At 40.5% G+C, this 17,318-nt stretch overlaps 1 protein-coding gene across 2 annotated transcripts in view; it reads right to left on the bottom strand.

Annotated features, from left to right (window-relative positions):
• Positions 1–2,959: 2,959 nt before the first annotated feature.
• Positions 2,960–17,318, bottom strand: part of kdr (kinase insert domain receptor (a type III receptor tyrosine kinase)) — an 18,022-nt gene continuing 3,663 nt past the window's right edge. Inside the window, exons 3-30 of one of the 2 annotated variants that reach the window (XM_005732292.1) lie at positions 16,738–16,940; positions 16,463–16,584; positions 16,109–16,277; positions 15,724–15,863; positions 14,503–14,686; positions 13,060–13,177; positions 12,788–12,951; positions 12,530–12,704; positions 11,402–11,522; positions 11,163–11,274; positions 10,661–11,005; positions 10,410–10,556; positions 10,192–10,323; positions 8,503–8,609; positions 7,957–8,092; positions 7,214–7,318; positions 7,009–7,122; positions 6,729–6,817; positions 6,333–6,495; positions 6,160–6,251; positions 5,928–6,050; positions 5,268–5,379; positions 5,081–5,180; positions 4,887–4,992; positions 4,373–4,515; positions 4,187–4,271; positions 3,518–3,603; positions 2,960–3,410 (exon numbers count right to left, since the gene is read on the bottom strand). In XM_005732292.1, coding sequence (XP_005732349.1) covers positions 3,194–3,410; positions 3,518–3,603; positions 4,187–4,271; positions 4,373–4,515; positions 4,887–4,992; positions 5,081–5,180; positions 5,268–5,379; positions 5,928–6,050; positions 6,160–6,251; positions 6,333–6,495; positions 6,729–6,817; positions 7,009–7,122; positions 7,214–7,318; positions 7,957–8,092; positions 8,503–8,609; positions 10,192–10,323; positions 10,410–10,556; positions 10,661–11,005; positions 11,163–11,274; positions 11,402–11,522; positions 12,530–12,704; positions 12,788–12,951; positions 13,060–13,177; positions 14,503–14,686; positions 15,724–15,863; positions 16,109–16,277; positions 16,463–16,584; positions 16,738–16,940 — 3,910 coding nt within the window. In that variant the 3' untranslated portion in view covers positions 2,960–3,193. The remainder of the gene's footprint in view (positions 3,411–3,517; positions 3,604–4,186; positions 4,272–4,372; positions 4,516–4,886; positions 4,993–5,080; positions 5,181–5,267; positions 5,380–5,927; positions 6,051–6,159; positions 6,252–6,332; positions 6,496–6,728; positions 6,818–7,008; positions 7,123–7,213; positions 7,319–7,956; positions 8,093–8,502; positions 8,610–10,191; positions 10,324–10,409; positions 10,557–10,660; positions 11,006–11,162; positions 11,275–11,401; positions 11,523–12,529; positions 12,705–12,787; positions 12,952–13,059; positions 13,178–14,502; positions 14,687–15,723; positions 15,864–16,108; positions 16,278–16,462; positions 16,585–16,737; positions 16,941–17,318) is intronic. The other variant, XM_005732293.1, reaches the window with a different exon arrangement.

Genomic DNA, 17,318 nt, shown 5'->3' with positions numbered 1-17,318 from the left:
AACCCAGATTCAAACAACAAATGTGGGGGAGAAAGGGACAGTTAGGTTGTGCCAAAAAAACAAAAACAAAACTTAGCTGAGCTATTATCCTAGAAAAGCAAAAACACCAACCTACTTACCTAGTGTTTCTAACAAAAAGACTCTACGTGAGTAAGTGTATGGGGTCCCCAAACTTAGCTAGTCCACTTTACTCCCACCACAATCATCAAACAAAAGAAGCCCAGCAAAGAAACCTCACACATGTACCAAACAATTCAAAGGAGGGAAGCGAGCCACACCCAGCCACAGGTGAGTCTCCTTATCAAGGTGTGCACTCCTGGATTGTCCAATCAGGGCCTCCCTCCTCTAATTAGTTGGACGTCCCCAGATTGACATCAGCCTGCAGTCTGCGACCTAAGGGAACGGCAAACAAAAGGAGAGGGAAAGAAAACATGCAGCCTGCAGGCACGTAACACACCTAAAATCATCATTAAAAAAAATTATTGTTTTGTGTCACTAAAACAAGATGCCTGTGTGTCCACGATGTGCAACACTGCATACATGCCTAGAAACTTGTCAGTCCAATGGTAAGCACACTCTGTCATAACTAATGTGCAGACTGGACCCAAACACAGGACTCTGAGAGATCAGTTTCAGCAACTTAATTTACAACATTGAGAGGTGATTCCAACAGTAAAGGCCCAGGCTCCACTTGGCTTCAGGTCCAAGTCAGAAATGTCCTCCACAGATACTTTACCAGAATTTTCTCTCTCACAAGGGCAAAACCAGGTGTTCTATGCAGAGGAGAAAACTGGTAAGTTGCAGGCAAGGTGCAAACCCAGATCATACTTACCACATGAGGAGCCAGTTTTACTAACATAGCTTAAAACTCAGTCAACAACAGAAGGCGTTCCTCAATCAAAATAGTGGTGAGACAATCACCTGATGACAAACAGGAGAGCTTATTAGCCTCAGGTGTGTAGAAAAAACGGCAGGAAACCAAAAGCTATTCCGCCCCTGCAAGAAAAGGGTGTGGTTAGATACACACACTCAAACACACTCACACAAACATACTGAGAGAGAGAAAGCAAAAAGAGGACAGATGAGAGAAGCGCAAAGAACCACTGAGGAGTGGAGGGCCATCAGACAAGCTACTTTAAAAAAATTGATTAAGTTTTTCTTTTTTTGTTTTGATCAAATGAATATCATATTGCAAAGAACTCTTGAAACTAGTGTTTAAAATGATAAACTCCCTAGAAGAATGTTTATAGAAGTCAGAGATCATTCTTCCCACATCTTTCTGTTGGCCATAAAAGAATGCAGGTTTACAGCACTTCCACATTGGCTACACCTTTCAGACTCTGTCTATGTTTCAGAATACCATCTTTAGCCATTTCACATCTGCACTCTTCCTGTAACTTTATTACAGCATAATTCAAGCATTAATGCTGGGGAAGGCTGTCTGTCTGCATGTGTTTTCTTTTATGTCTGGGTACATTTGGTGAGCTGGCAGTCTGGTTTGTTGGGGGTGTAACACGAGATGATGTTCACAAGCAGTCTGTTTGTGGATGCCAAGGTATTTCCTGCCCGTGCAGAGCTGTCTTTGGCCTGCTTATCCATTCCTGAGGAAACTGCTCCAAATTCCTGCAGTGGACAGCTGTCATTTATTTGTTGCAGATATAAATTTTGTTCAGTCTTTTAAATGTTCCAGCAACGTTCTTTTTCATATAATTAATTGGTGGTGTATCTAATCTACTGTATTTTTTTTGAGAGGGGGGGGTGTAGCTATATCATTTCCACAACAGAGGGCGCTGTTGCTCACTTATAGTTAATAGAATGAGGTTAATGCAACTTGTGCTTAATTCCTATACAGTCAATACTTTTCTTTAATATGAATAAGGTTTGCTTTATTGGTGCCTTTGATCAGATCTCAGTTAGAATATGCATTACACAAATTAGGTTTAAAAATTCTAATTTGTCGTTTTCAGTAAATCTGCATTGGACTATCCTCTGGCCTCCTCTGGCAGCACTTGGGAGGACATTCTAAATTTAACTACAATATAACCGTTTTAAAGTTTGGAAACAACTCCATGGAGACAGTATCGTTTCCTCCAGTCTATGCTATAATTAGCTGGGCTTGTTGTCCTTGATTGTAGACAAAATATGTTTTGTTGTCATGCATCCCATTCATTCATCACCCACTCAGCTTTTAAACCCCACCTCAGTAACTGCAGCAACAAGGCTTAAAAACATTAGCTATTTAAAAATACATATAACAACCCAGGAAGATGATAACATTCGGAGTAAAGTGTGGAATACAACCGTAGCCATTAGCCTGCAAACCCGCTTTAATAATATGCACTTTAAATGTGTTTGTGGCCACAGTGACCTTGGTTGTTATTATGGGCACCGAGACCTGAATACACAAAAGAAAATAACCAAGGCAGAAGGGCATTGTTCCGATAGCACACCCACACACATGAACAATAAATGACCAAGGCTGGGAAAACATTGTTTGCTTTGACGCAGAAAGGAAATGACATGTATGACACAAAGAAACAGACAAACACACTCACGAATTATCATAGTGGGATGAACAATAAGTGATAAGTGATTTAAAGGAAACAAATAACAACACACGAGAAGAGCTTTCATCTATGATTATTTTTATTTTATGAAACTACTTACATTTAATGCCATTTTACTAATGTTTTTTCAATAAAATAATGCAAGTAATATGAATAAAGAAACTGTACAAATAATACTCTAAAAATATCGATATCAGAGAACTGCCTCCTTATCAGCCATTCAATGTGCCACCAATAAAAAAGGATAAAAGAGTGAAAGAAAATATTTGCTGGTTCAATTATCTAAAAATTCCAGATGCCATTTCCTGTAGTAAAGGAAGTGGGTGGATTGTGCCTCAGGAAGTAGGCATTCCTTCACATTTGGGCACCTTAGACATTTTGGGGTTTTTTATTCGCTGAGTAAACACGATAGCATTTCTCCGGCTGTCCAAAGAGAGCTGCACTTACAAACTTATCATACAACCTTCATTTTTCTCTGCTGAATAATTACATTATTGCTTGTGAAAATATCTCAGCTCCACAGTGAACACGTGAAGTTCTATTACTTGTATCGTTCCTTGTGTGAAATACCCGCAGAGAGTAAATGAATACTGTACAGTGAAACAACTGCGGGGAAAAAAATGGGGTCAGACTGGTGGCGTGCTGTAGCGGATCTCCATGTTGAATTTGTCCGGCGTCTTGGGAAGAGGAGGCTTCTTCAGCATTTTGTGCTTCATGATGATTTCCTCGTTGGCATATATTGGGGTGTCTGCGTCGTCAGAGTGGTACCCTGACTGATATCCACTCGTCTGATTGGATGACTCCGAACCCAGAGACTCTTTACTCTTGCACCGCAACAGTTGGCTAAAGAGTCAAAGCAAGACGAGGACACATTTAAAACAGATTCACAGGGTAAAAAAACAATATGAAATAAACCACTCAAAGAAAGCATGCAAAGGCTTAGTCCCCACCTTAAGTTGGGTGTGGTTGGTAGATGTTGATTCAGACCCTTCATCTCCTCTGGTGAGAAGTCCATGCCACTGTCTGTGTGACCCTCCTGCCAAGAGGACAGCACTTAAATGAACTTAAGTGGTTGCTGCATGGCGGGAAGGTATTAACTTTCAATCACATTTGTTAGTGCCCACTTTGTTGTTTTATGAAAGGGTTTTTTTCTCTATTGCACAAAAAGTTTTGCTTAATACAAATTAGATTTATTTATTTTTTTGTTCGTCTGAAAGTTATTGTCCTAGTTCAAAAGATTTTTTGCATTCTTGTATTCTCCAAAATGTCAGTCAGGGATTTTGCTAAAATGTCACATCCATTAAGTGTCCTCTCTGGCTAACAAATAATCTTTATTTCCCATATCAGTGATCCTGTTGTTTTAACTAAACTCTAAGAAAACCTTTAAACACAAGACAACACAAAAGTGTAAAGTCCAGTAAAATTGGAAATGCTTCTGAGCGTTTCAACAATTCAACATTTCAAAGGAGAGCTACAACTCAGGACACATAAAATCTTGTTCCTTCTAAAGGTGCTGATTGCTCTTTGTAGACTTTTTGAAGACTTTTTGTACTAAGTAGATTAACTGTGCTCTTGTTTTATGAATGAGGTGGTTGTTAAATGTGTAGTTTTACACTAACCATGACACTGCTGTGCGCCACAGGGACGTCTTCAAATGTCTTCACACTGAGGGGACGACTGCACCTCTCATTCTGTTGGGACAACCTGTACAAAGAGGATGTGTCAAGAAAACCACAACTGAGTGCTCTAGCATTAACAAAATGAGAGAAGCAGTGGACAGAAGGAGGTAAGAGCATGACGCTGACCCAAGGGATGATGGGTTGTCATAGTTAAGCCGGGCTTCAAGAATTTCGCCACTTTGAGGCCTGCTATGTGGTCTCCTGGGGTCAGGGGCTGCTTGGCATTCTTCTGCTTCACCTACTGTCAAAGGTATATAGTCCTTCCCATCCTGGAGATACAGAGTACGTTACTGGCTCAAATACACACTGAATTAAATAATTATACATAAACAATTAGAGATATAACCTTTAAAAATCTAATACATAAGCCACATTATAAATCCATTTCAAATATATGTGATATTTTCATATTTGCTGTCATTTGCTTTTTGATTTTGTTTCACCTAAAAAACTTGCCAAAGCTCCCATAAAAGGCATTCAGGGTATGCTGCACAGATGTAACAATAGCACAGAGAAAGAGATGAAACTAAGGAAGCTTCTTTGTAGCTGACAATATTTAAGTGTTGCTGAAGCACAAAGGAATTTTAAATATCCTATTACTTATGAACACTGCTGCCTTTTTGTTTAGGCCTGAACTGACCTGCTGGGCACTAGCCTGTAGCAGGTTTCCCAGGTGTTCAACCAGTTCGGTAAATGTTGGCCTGTCTGTGGGACGATTCAGCCAGCAGTCCAACATGGTCTGGTATCTGTGAATATGGATAATGAGGATCGCAATAAGAGCAAATGATTCAAATTACATTTCTGTAAATCGTTCAACCGTCACTGTCTACTTACATCTCAGTGGTGGCATATTCGGGTGGTCTCATCCTAGTACCTTCCTTAAGCCTCCTGCAGAATGATTCATCAATGCAAACACCCGGATAAGGAGAAGCCCCTGAAGAAGACATTACAGAAGTTTCATTGCAGATATAAAGTGGTCATTAAGCAGTGTTATGTGATTACTTCTAAACTTAACCCTTACCCAAGGAAAAGATCTCCCAGAGAAGGACGCCAAAGGACCAAACATCACTTTGCGTGGTGTATACGCGGTCAAATATGGTCTCAGGAGCCATCCACTTTAGAGGGAGACGTGCCTGTGGTAACAATAAAACAGCAAATTATTCCTTCTTATGCTTTATTTGTGTAAATGAGTATGTAGTAAAGTGAATAACGTTTACTATCCTAATACAGTGGTATCTGGTAATGTGCATGGATATAGTGGATAGCAGGTGAACATGATACAAAGATATCAGACAGGTCAGAACGCCCATGCTGACCCAGGTCTGCCTACAATGGGCACAAGAGCATCAGAAGCTGACTATGGAAGAATGGCAGATAGCTTTGGTGACTTTCACTGTCTTTTCAATCATATGAACACCTGGGTGCACAAGGATCATTTAACTAGGGAGGAGAAAGCAACAGGATGAGCTTTTTGAAGAAGGCAAGACAGGATCCTAATTGGCACTAACACTGACTAAAATGAACTTCAGGTAATGTGTTGGTGAATGGTGTGACAGGATAACTTGAGTCTCAGCTTCAATGGGTCAGAACTGATTTACAGCATGAGGGCAGCCCAAGCACTATTAGATTAGTGCTTCTAATGAAGGGACACACTGGTGGAGTATCGGTTAAGAGGACTCACGTCTCCTTTGCGGACATAGTCCGGGTCTTTGTAGACATCTCTAGCGAGACCAAAGTCACAAATCTTCACCACATTGTTTTCTGAAAGAAGGATGTTTCTGGCCGCCAGATCTCTGTGAATGCACTATCGACCAAACAGAGACATTTATATTCAAAGCATGGAAGAATTAAGTAATATCTCCAATTTCAATGCAGATTTGTGCACCAAAAAATTCAGACACTTGTGATTTCACCTTGCGAGAAGACAGAAACTCCATTCCTTTGGCCACCTGGAAACTGTAGCTTATCAGGTCTTCCATGGTTAGATGGTCATCATCTGAACTCTCTGTAATAACGAGATTTCACAGGAATAAATACGAAGCCTGAGTGGCACCACAGTAATGTTATTCTAAGTTGTCTTCAGAACCTTTCTGAATGTCCATGTTGCTGCCTGAAGCCCTGTCTGAAGTGGTAGAACAGACCGCTGTTCCTGTGCAGATGTCCAGCTGGGCAATCTTCCCCAGACCCAGATCCCCTTCAGTCACATCCTCCTCTGCAGACACCCACCTCTGACTATTTACTCGCTTCCTCTGTTCAGCACAGAACAGTTAAACTAATGAAAAAATCCCAACATTTCATGCAGGAATTGTTTGTATTGCCTGCAATATGGTTCATGTTAGATACAATCTGTGGACAGTACAGAACTGTACTACTACTTAATGATCAGTCAGTCTATTTGATTGTGTGCAACCATCTGGATTGTAAACCACATCAGTGGACTGACTGTGGTTTACTGGGTGCATGTGGGTTACACATAATTTACCTTGTAGGGGCTGTACTCTCCGCGCTTGCTCTTAAGGTAGCTGGATAGATTTCCATGTTTACAGTATTCAACAATAACCATCAGCGGTCCTGCAAGCAGAAGGAAGAGAAAGAAGTTTAATTATCAGAAGAAGAATGAACATTAACACATTAAAGGACAACAGATGGCACACTGATGTTGATTTATAAAGATTATAAGATTCAAATTCATGTGAAGAAAAGTTGCATATACAGGACATGCTTAGTCAGCTAAAGTAAATAATGCACTTGGTTTGACTGACCCCCAGGTTTCGTGCAGGCTCCCAGCAGGTTGACCACATTAAGATAATGTCCAATGTGGATGAGAATTTTCAGCTCTGACATCAAGGCGCGGTACTCACTTGCTGTGGCTCCCTCTGCACATAGAGATAACATTAGTTCTGCGTGTTTGAAGGTTTTTATTGTGTTTGCTCGCTGTGTGTAATAAAAGGAGGACAAAATACAAACCCTTAAGCATCTTGACTGCAACTGTGGTGCATGTGGTCGCTTTCTCAATGCCGAATGCAGCTGCTTCTACCACCTGGCCAAATGCCCCTCGTCCCAGTGGGTCACCTTTAAAGTAAAATGTTTGTCATGACCAAAATCCCTAAAAAAAATACTTTTAGTACTTATGATTTTAAAACAACTAGTTTTTAATTGAAATATTGCAGCTAGTGAGGACAGTGCTAGAAATTTTAAAATGCCAAACTAAGGTGGTAAAAAAGCTTAGCTTAGCATAGCATGCTGAACATGAAGGAGAATGTGTCTGCTTTGACCATCTCAAGCATCTTATCAGCCATTGTGACAGGAAGTATCAAAAACAAGTGTTTCAAATCACAGCACTGATCTTGAACTTTCTGTTGTATTTGATGTATATGGTGCAAGTCTTGATTGACTGGCTTGTTAACATCAGTGTTTACCTAGAATTTTATGAGGGGATGTCATCTGTGAGTATTGTCACTGGGGCCATATCTACATTTTGGTCTATGGGCTTAAAAACAATATTTAGAATCTCATGATTGCCTATTTTTGCCTCTGGCTGGCCAGTGATCAAAACACTGAAAGTTTAAATCAAATGTGGGCTGTAACTTCATGTAATGTTTTATAAACTTTATAAACTCTTTCATAAGGTAGGCACTGGTTGGTAGCAGCGCAGATGTTTGTTTTAACAAGTCTTCTCAAAGATTGTTTGAATGATAATCATGTCTCACCAAGTTTCAGCCTGTCCCGGGGGAATTCCCATTTGCTAGCATCGTAGGTGAGTCTCTCACACTGCTCATCCATTGGCATATCCTCTGAGTCAAGGATCATGGAGAGGTAGCCGGTCTTCAGATCCACTCCATTTGGCTGAAACAGTGACGCAGTGGCAAATTTTAAAGACAAGCAGAGATGTAACATGTAAATTAATGAGCTGCCATTTCTCTCAGTTATTCCCTTTCACCACAATCAAAGTGTACAACAGTTTTCCAGTGACTCCCGTGGCCATTCAATAAAAGGGGCCTACTCAGTGTGGTGGGCCTACGTGACTTAGAGGAGCAGAGAGACTCCCTGTTGTTCCTGGATACAAAAGAGAGCAGCTACTGAGGGCCAGAGCAGTCACTTCCAATCAGCCGTAAATGCCTTACAGAGCATGTCATTGTACTCGTCAGTTTTACCGTGTTTGTAATTTTTTTTAATGGACATCATCTGTGTGCGTAACTGGAGGGGAAATCCGAGGAAGGAAAAGTACAGGAAAAAGAGGATGAGGAAGTTCTTACTCTCTTTCTCCCGCGGATGACGAAGACGATCAGTAACCAGAAAAACATAGCGATGACCACTGACCCAATAGGAACAATCAGCTCCACATTAGTCTTCTCTTCTGCACCTTAGATATACACAAAGAATACTTTTAAAATAAGAATTTAAAGGTACATGACATAAAATGTGTAATGGTATCACAGAACAGATTTTACTACATGCATGACAAATTTGAGGCCCGTGTTTGAGGAAAAAACAGTCGCAGTGGAATGTTGGTTATAATTTCAGTGAGGTGCCTTGGCAGCATTTCCTAAAGTTCAGACAGGTTTATCATTGTTTTTGGCCTGTTCACATGTGTATGTCTGTGTTTAGGTTGGAGAAAGGAGACTGTTGGAATCTGGACTGTAAGCAAACTGATATTTTATCTAGTCATAACAAATGGTCAGGAGTCAGAATGAATAACTACTGCCAAAGACAACTTGGAAAAGGTCTATCAGAGCCATTGTAGTGTGTCGCTGTGTGCTGTAATGGGCCCTTTCGTTCCACTGCTATTGAGCTTGAATTATTTGGGGGGCAGATGGGGTCAGAAAATGGGAAGGTTACACTGAAGGGTTGTTTGCAGGGATTTTTCTCATCCCTTTGTGAATATGACAGACATGATGGACAGTCAGATTTCTGATCACAAATTTTTCGTTAACAGCACACCCCCACAGACACCTGTGCTAGTTTCACTTACTCTCTGGCTATATTATTTGTTGGCCATTTACATCATTACGCTACGGTATATTTGTAATAGAAGCTCTCCATTTTTACTGGTTAGGTATTCCTTTTTTTAGTTAAAAGCTGGTCAAATGTGTGAGTATTACTTTTTTGTAATATGTAAAAATCAAAAAATGTTATTAAAGTGACGTGCAATTGCTTGCCTCCCCCCACCCTCATACACAGGGCTTTTGTTGTCAGAAAATCTGTCCCTCTACCCCCTCTTTTAACAGAGCTGGCGCCTGAGCAGAATTGTGAGCTACTGTAACTGGGTGCACATTCTGCTGGCGGGGAGACGGTCACGTAGGCTCTGCGTCTAGTCAGTTCATTTGTTTGTTTTTCGCTGTGTCCCTGTGTTTGGTACAAAAAGACTGTGGACAAGAGAGCAGAGGCTGGAGCTCAGGCAGGGCTGGCCTTTCCCTTTGTCCTGCCGTCTCTTAATTGTTTTAGATTTAGATACTCCCAGGAGGATGTGCGTTAACTGGGGTAGCTTCCTGTCATGAGGAAGCAAGGCTATTTTTATTTAGATCTTTGACATATAAAAAGTAAAACTATGTGCGATGTGAATTTGTGAAACCTTGAAGCCAGATATAACCATACAGTCTTTTTAGTATTGGTGGAATTGCCAAAGGGTTTAGGCCAAAACCTTTCACACAGACAATAAGATATTCCTGATTTTAAGCTGAGAATGTATTACAAGCAACACAAGACACCCGGGACAGGCCCAAGGGCCCAGAAGGTCAGGGAGACCCTGAGTCAATGACAATGACATGCAACATGCAGAGAAACTGCAAGAAATAACCACAAAGATTTAAAAAAAAAAACATCTGCAGGTGGACAAAAAACAAGACAAAACACAACCCCAATGAGAGAAAAAAACACTTTAAAAAGCATCTGCAAGAAGCAGACATGAGTTACAATAAAAGGCATCATCTTACTTAGTGACTGACCTTCAGTACTCAAAGAGGCCTGTGCTGTGTCACACCCAAGGCTGTTACATACAGTGCAGGTGTACAGACCACTGTCCTCCTTCGTCACACGCTGAATTGTCAGACTACGGTTCTGCTGATTCAGAGTAACACCTGAAAGGCAACCAGATGTTTTGTTTTGCAGCTCTTGTAACTCATGAAGTAAATCAGTTTTCAGTGAAACGCTGCGAATGTCTCACCTGAGCTCTCCACAACAGTGTGGTTGTTTTTGGTCCAGGCAACAGTCGGGCTTGGTGTCCCAGCAGCCATACAGCGGAGAGTGACTGTCGAACTTACTCTAACCTTTTGATCAGTGAAGTTATTAAGGATCCTTGGAGCCTCGAGGTCTAAAAATCAGAATTATAAAGATTATTTTGAAACAAATGTATGATTCACTTAACAAACCCTGACCTATTCCTTACAAAAATAAAATGCTGTGAGTACATCTCACCTCTGAGAGAAACACTGTGTAGCAGGCAGGTTTTCTCCCCAGTGATGATGTTTACCACCTGACAGGCGTACAGGCCCTCGTCCTGATGGGACGCATTGCGAAGTGACAGCTCCAGAGTCACATTGGTGCCAGGCTGGGGGGTCAGGACAGCATGCGACAGTGGAGTAGGCTGCAGAGTCAGTGAGCGACAAGGCTGCGCCAATGTTCCCTGCTCTGACTTGGAAACGTTGGTCACACGAAACCAGGTGAGGTTGCCGTAGATCAGCGAGTCTGCCTTACACCGCAGAATGACGTGATCCTCCTCCAAAGGCCTGTTAGAGGGAGACATAGTCACCTCGAGGCCACCTAGGGATGGAAACACATGGGTAAAGAATGAGTAAGGATATAAGAAAAAGAAGAATACTGAAAAGGCTGTTTATATGATGACAGAAGTCACACCATCAGACACAAAACGATTACAACAAGATGCTTTTTAAGAGGAGAAAAAAAGGATGGAACTTACGTGTTACATGGAAAAAGATGACACGTGAATCCTTGCCTACTTTGTTCGCAGCCGTGCATCTGTAGAGGGCGTGAGCCTCAGCTTTCTGAATCTTTAAAGAGCTCGTGATTTTCTAGAGAAATACATTTCATCTGTTAGTTACTATTATTTAGCTAAACTCCAAATACCGTATCGTTCAGATATCGTAAAATTCTTGGAGCAAAAGGGAAAATATGGTGTAATCACAGACTTTTTGTTACCTTTTGAGCTTGATCAGTGTCAGTTCTAATTGGTTGTACGTGGTTGTGACCAGTTCTGTTGCTGACATCTCTCCAATTTGTGCACTCCTTCAGCTGTGATTCAGACCTAACAAGTCTTGACCTGATGGACAAAAGTGAACAGAAGAATCATAAAACACAAATATCCAGCTCTGATCTTTTTTTAAATTTTTATTAAATGCAAAAACACCAGCTGTGTAAACAGCTGCACAGCGGTTTCCTCTTTCACTCTGATACACCGAATTAGCACTGACAAATGGTACACAAAAAGAAGATGAAAAGAAGCTGGCAGGTCTTTCAGAATGACGGCTAAGTACTTGTTTTTCCACTTTTTTCTATTTGCCAATCCTACTAGTTTAATTTTTATTCTCATTTTTAACTGCTAATACACCCAAATACAGGGAGAAACACCATAAAATTTAGTAAACAGGGAAAGAAAGTAAGTAAGTAATAAGAAGAGGTTTAGCTTGAGCAGGAAGAACCTCTTTTTGAAAAAGAACATGACAGGAACAACAGGAAACGTAGTGCAGGACAGAGGAAGTGCTCAGATGTGCAGAAAGATGATAAGGAATCTGCTGCTGGTGTTGTCTGGTCCCTCACACACACACACACACACCATCCTCCTTTCTATCAACACTGTGAAATCACAACAGGAGTCTTTCGTGAGGTTGTTGTGTAACCGGCTGAATATTGCATCGGCAGGGCTGTTATCTTAAACAGCTGATCGAGTGAGCACAAACACTAGGTCAGTACAAGTCGTCCAAAATTAGTGAGCACATTCTAAGTCTGAATAACTGACATGGTTCTAAAAATGGACATTGTGAAGAGAATGAATCACATCCGCTGATTTGCATCAGGTCACAGTGTGCTCTCATTGTCTCCCCTCTTGTTTTGGTCAACATCACGAAAGCAGCTATTCCTCTTCTATATCAACAACCTGTTGACAATGAGTGACTCAAAGTCATGTGACTACTCCATGCATACAAAAAAAAGTCCCGAACCGAATGTATCTTTCTGCCCTGAACCTGTCTAACTGTGCCACATGTGAAAAAGTCCCAACTTTAACATTTATGTGTGAAACTAGCCTCTTTGTTTCTCTTTTACACTCACACTGAAGAGTTGACTTGCATGAAAGCCTCTGGGCAGTCCTCTTTGGACATCCACTCCCACTGGATGTGTGTAGGTACGGGAAATCCACGAGCAGTGCAGCTCAGAGTCGTGCTGCTGCCGTACAGGTACACATCAATGTCCACTGCCATCTCCTTCTCTATGATACAAGGAGGAACTGCAAAGGAAGAAGTAGAGTCATATCCACAACAGGCAGCCGAAAATGAATGTAAAAGGAAAAGAAGAGGAAAAAAAACACACCATTGACCAGCAGCTGGAAAGAGCGCCTCTGTTCCTCTTTTGTAATTTTATTGGTCAGGATAACTGTGTAAATGCCAGCGTCTGTTTCTTTAACTTCACGTATGACGAGGGCATCACTCTTCTGTTTTATTCTGTAGTCATTCAATGGGAGGTCATTTTTAAACCTGGGAACACAAAGTAAGAGTAAAGTTACAAAATCCATCCAGTTCTGAAACTGTAGCTTTAATGCATGGAAACTGCTATGCATAAAGCAAATATTGCTGTGAACACACCATTTAATGATGGGTTCAGGGTAAGCTGAGTACTTCACGGGGATGTATGTAGATGGTTCTCCCACATTTACCTCCCACACCTTTGTCCAGGGCTCTTCCATATCAATAAAAGGTTTTTCTGGAAATACAAAAATCACAAAAATAGAGAAAAGATCAATTTTTTAATGACTTTCTTACAATTATTATTTTGGCTTCAAATGAAGCAAAAACCCCAAAACTATCTGAGACCATACAAAACCATACAAAATGATTCATTTGATTCTATGATTTTGCAATTGTTTCTAGGAAAATCTATCTCAAACTTCACGTGTAATTTTCTCCTGATGCTGAACAAATGTAATTTTAGGAAAGGGAAGTTAGAGATTTTCAATTTAGACAATTTCCAAATCCTTGAAAGTGGTATTAAAATTTATTAGATGGCTTAAAAGCATAACTGATTGCAATAATAGGAATAAGAACAAGAACAAGTATTATTATTACTAATAATAATATTACAATTCAACTGCATCGGTGTGATACTTAAAATTAATTGTCCTGTATCACTGTCATCAAGATAAATGCACAAATAATAAACAGCATGTTGTGAGAGATTAAATTTGTGCAAAAAAGATGAGAAAATGAAAGGAAAAGTATTTTTTTAAAAATCTGAGAAAATAACACAAACAAGTTTATAAAGATGAAAAATATTATTAATGTTAAAAAAAAATATTAGCAGAAATTCAGGGGTTTCAAAGAGGGCTGAATTGGGGTTTTAATTATTAGGATCTGTTTGATGTCAGTGAGGAGAGACATCTAAGACACATCTCTCCAAGCACAAAGCCCAACCCACCTGCTGCTCAAACATTGTGTTTGCAAAGGGCAGTCAAAAGATAGAGGAGCTAAAACAACTTGTCTATAAGGAATACTTTGAACTGTAAATCAGGCAAAGCCACTCTAACAGAGACAAAGATTAAAGATGTGGCATCTGCCTTAGCTAACAATTTAGGTTCCCAATCCAAAGTACTACAGTCAACACCATCTCAGTAACATCTGTAGTTCCTCAGGAAACCAATGATGTTAAATTCCCATGAATAACTTAATGTTAAGTTTTACCAAGTAGGAACAGAAAGCATCACAAACTAGTAAAGGCTGAACTTGGCTCAACCAGAAGGCTCTGCAGCAACAATATAGAAGCATCTTTGATATTGCTTAAGTGTTATGTCAGCATACAGCATACTGTAGGATATTTTTTTCTAATGCATAAAACGCCAGTAATCAAATAACATAAACTAAATAATTTGTTTCAGTTAAAACCTACTCTGAATAACACAGTACAATCTTCAGCTGTCTTCGAGCTTAACAACTACATACATATTTTTTGTGAATGCTGAATTATTGCTTGACTTGGAACTTTTTGAAAGTTTTCAGCCAACATAACAGGTGTTTTGTTTTCAGAGCACCCACCATAAACTGTAAGAAATGCTGAAGCGCTTTTCTCCATCTGCCCACTCGAAGCAGAGCAGATGAATTCTCCTCCGTGAGCTACCGTCACATTCTCCACGATCAGCGTGTTTGACAGCTCCAGAGAGTTCCACAGCTTCTTCTTGTGGGGAATTGTGTGGGGCGGCCTTGAACCATTGACCGAAGTCTGACAGAGGGAAGACATAATGTATAAACACACAGTTTTTAAACTCACGTGACACTCATAATGGCTGTGATAACAGAATGTGGGAGGGTTTTTTTTTCTAGTTTTACAGAAATTAAAGATCAAGTGTTGCCTCAGTCCAGACAGCTTATTGTTCCCAGTAATGTAAGCAGTCAGAACATCAAAAACACATCTGGTCACCTTTGCACTTTGGTGGTACAAGATGAAGGCTGATGGATTCCTGAAAGCAGGAAGTAATGAATTTGTGCAAAGACAGCAGGAAGAGAGATACAGCACTTCTGGTATCTCAGTCTCTTCTCATCAGTAAGTCAAAGAGGCCAACCTAAAGGTGGACTGTTACGCTTTTCCTTATTTTCTGTCATGTTTATACTGTTACAATGGAGAATGCTCAAATTTTATGTTCCAAATAAGCTCCAAATAATGAGATCAGTGTATATACAAAAACAATTCTTGTGAGACAAAAGTTCAGGCTTAAGACTGCTATAAATAATCAATTTCAGACCATTTTTGTACTCTTTAGATCTTTACGATGCTTCTGAGAGCAGATATCCTCTAATAATTTTGATACTTGCATCTTAGGCCCAAAATAAGTTCAAGTTTTTTGTTTCTCAGGGGGATCCAAAACTATGAAAATTGTCTGACGTGTCTATTTTTTCAGACAATGGATAAACTGAGGAGCTTCACCGGTGCTCATAATTATTTTTTCTGTAGTTTGTATTTGTAAATAAATGGTAAATGGCCTGCATTTGTATAGCGCTTTTCTAGTCCATAGGACCCCAAAGCGCTTCACACTACATTCAGTCATTCACCCATTCACACACACATTCACACACTGGCGATAGCAAGCTACATTGTAGCCACAGCTGCCCTGGGGCGCACTGACAGAGGCTAGCTGTGGACAAATAATCCACAGCTAGTACTTTCTTGGCATGAGCAATATAACTTTTCTTTAAGACTGTTACATAAGTTCATTACAGGTTTACAACGATAATGAGAACAGAAGAGTGTGGGGTACTGACCAGAGCCCCACCAGAGTGCGTCCAGTTGAATTCGATGCCCACGTTCAGCTCTGTGAATGCAGTGCATCTCAGTATGAGCGGCTCCCCCACAGACAGCCTTACATTGTTGGGGGTCAGGGTGAGGTCATAAATCTTGTATCCTGCGGAAAAAGGAGGGAAGATAGTAAATCGACACACTATTGTTCTCCTGAGACTACAGACTCTCTCTGCACCAACACTCTGAGCAACAGAGTGTTAGTGCAGAGAGTCTTTCACCTTACAAAGTCAAAATTAGAATTCCTGGTAAGTTTCGGTGTTATTCAGCTCGAAAAAGTCACATATAGGTGTTTTTACAGCCATAGCATTGACAACTGATAACTTCTCTTTGTATCTTTTTCCATCTTACCAACAACAGCCACAATGTAGAGCGGGGACTTAAATGTTTCGTTTCCAATATGAGTTTGGCAGGACACAACACCAGCGTAGCTGATCAGATGAGTGGGAACAGTGAAGCCCGTCCTGGCATCCCACACAGAATCCTTCCCATCCGGATGAAACTCCTTTACTGGATACTTCTGACAAACACACAAATTTCATGATTCCAAACAGAAATGTTTAAAGAATTTCACACCAATTGCTTTACACATGAGCACAGCGTGTAAATAAAACACCACATCTGGTAAACACAACTGTTTACCAACCTACATCTTCATAAAACTGCTTTACTGACAAGAAGCAAAGACCAGAAACAGCTTCTTACGATGTTTAGTGTGACATTGAGATTCTCCACCGAGCCCCGGCATGGTATTACCACTCGCTCCCCTTCACGGATAAACACCACCTCATATTCCTTTTCAGATGGCACAAATGGCACCTTATAATCTAAAAATTAACAAACAAATCACAATAGTAGATGTATTTCAGTGTGTGAAGTTGATAAATCCCATATTTTCCTTCATATAAATGGATGCTTGAAAAAAAAATACAACAACAACAACAACAAAAAAACAAGAATAAACTTAAAAAGAGTTATACCTTGAACAAACACATAAACTGCTGCTGAGGTTTTACCATCTTCAGCTTTCAGGCCTATGTAGAAACACTGATACTGTCCAGTTTCATTGACAGTTGAATTGGTGATTGTGAGCCTTTTGCAGAACAGTCCTGATCCGCTGCAGTCACTGATAGAGTAACGAGTGCTTATAGCAGGTGTGGTCCACCTCAAATTCTGCCGACCTCTGCAGGAGAAGAAACAAGAGAATTATACTGCACATGCTACATGACCGAGTCGGTGAATTTAGCCAGTGATGGGGAGCAGTAAACAACATTTCTCTAATCTAGTAGTTTATCTGCATTTTGAGGTAGTTTGCCATTTAGCAAATTTTTTATTTACATTTTGACTCAAGTAGTCAACTACTAACACTACTAGGTATAACTCTTGCGGGCAACCGTGGTTCAGGGGATTGGGAATCGCATCTGTCGCCGGTTCGATCCCCGGCCTCTCTGTCCTGGTCGTTGTGTCCCTGGGCAAGACACTTTACCCTACTTGCCTACTGGTGTTGGCTAGAGGGGCCGATGGCGCTACTGCATTAGCAAAATTAGTCAACTATACGGTA

This window comes from Pundamilia nyererei, unplaced genomic scaffold, assembly GCF_000239375.1.
Source record: "Pundamilia nyererei isolate P.nyererei 1_Seehausen unplaced genomic scaffold, PunNye1.0 scaffold00046, whole genome shotgun sequence".
NCBI classification, from domain to species: domain Eukaryota; kingdom Metazoa; phylum Chordata; class Actinopteri; order Cichliformes; family Cichlidae; genus Pundamilia; species Pundamilia nyererei.
Note: the sequence above shows the minus strand (reverse complement) of the source record. Positions and strands in the feature narration are given on the sequence as shown.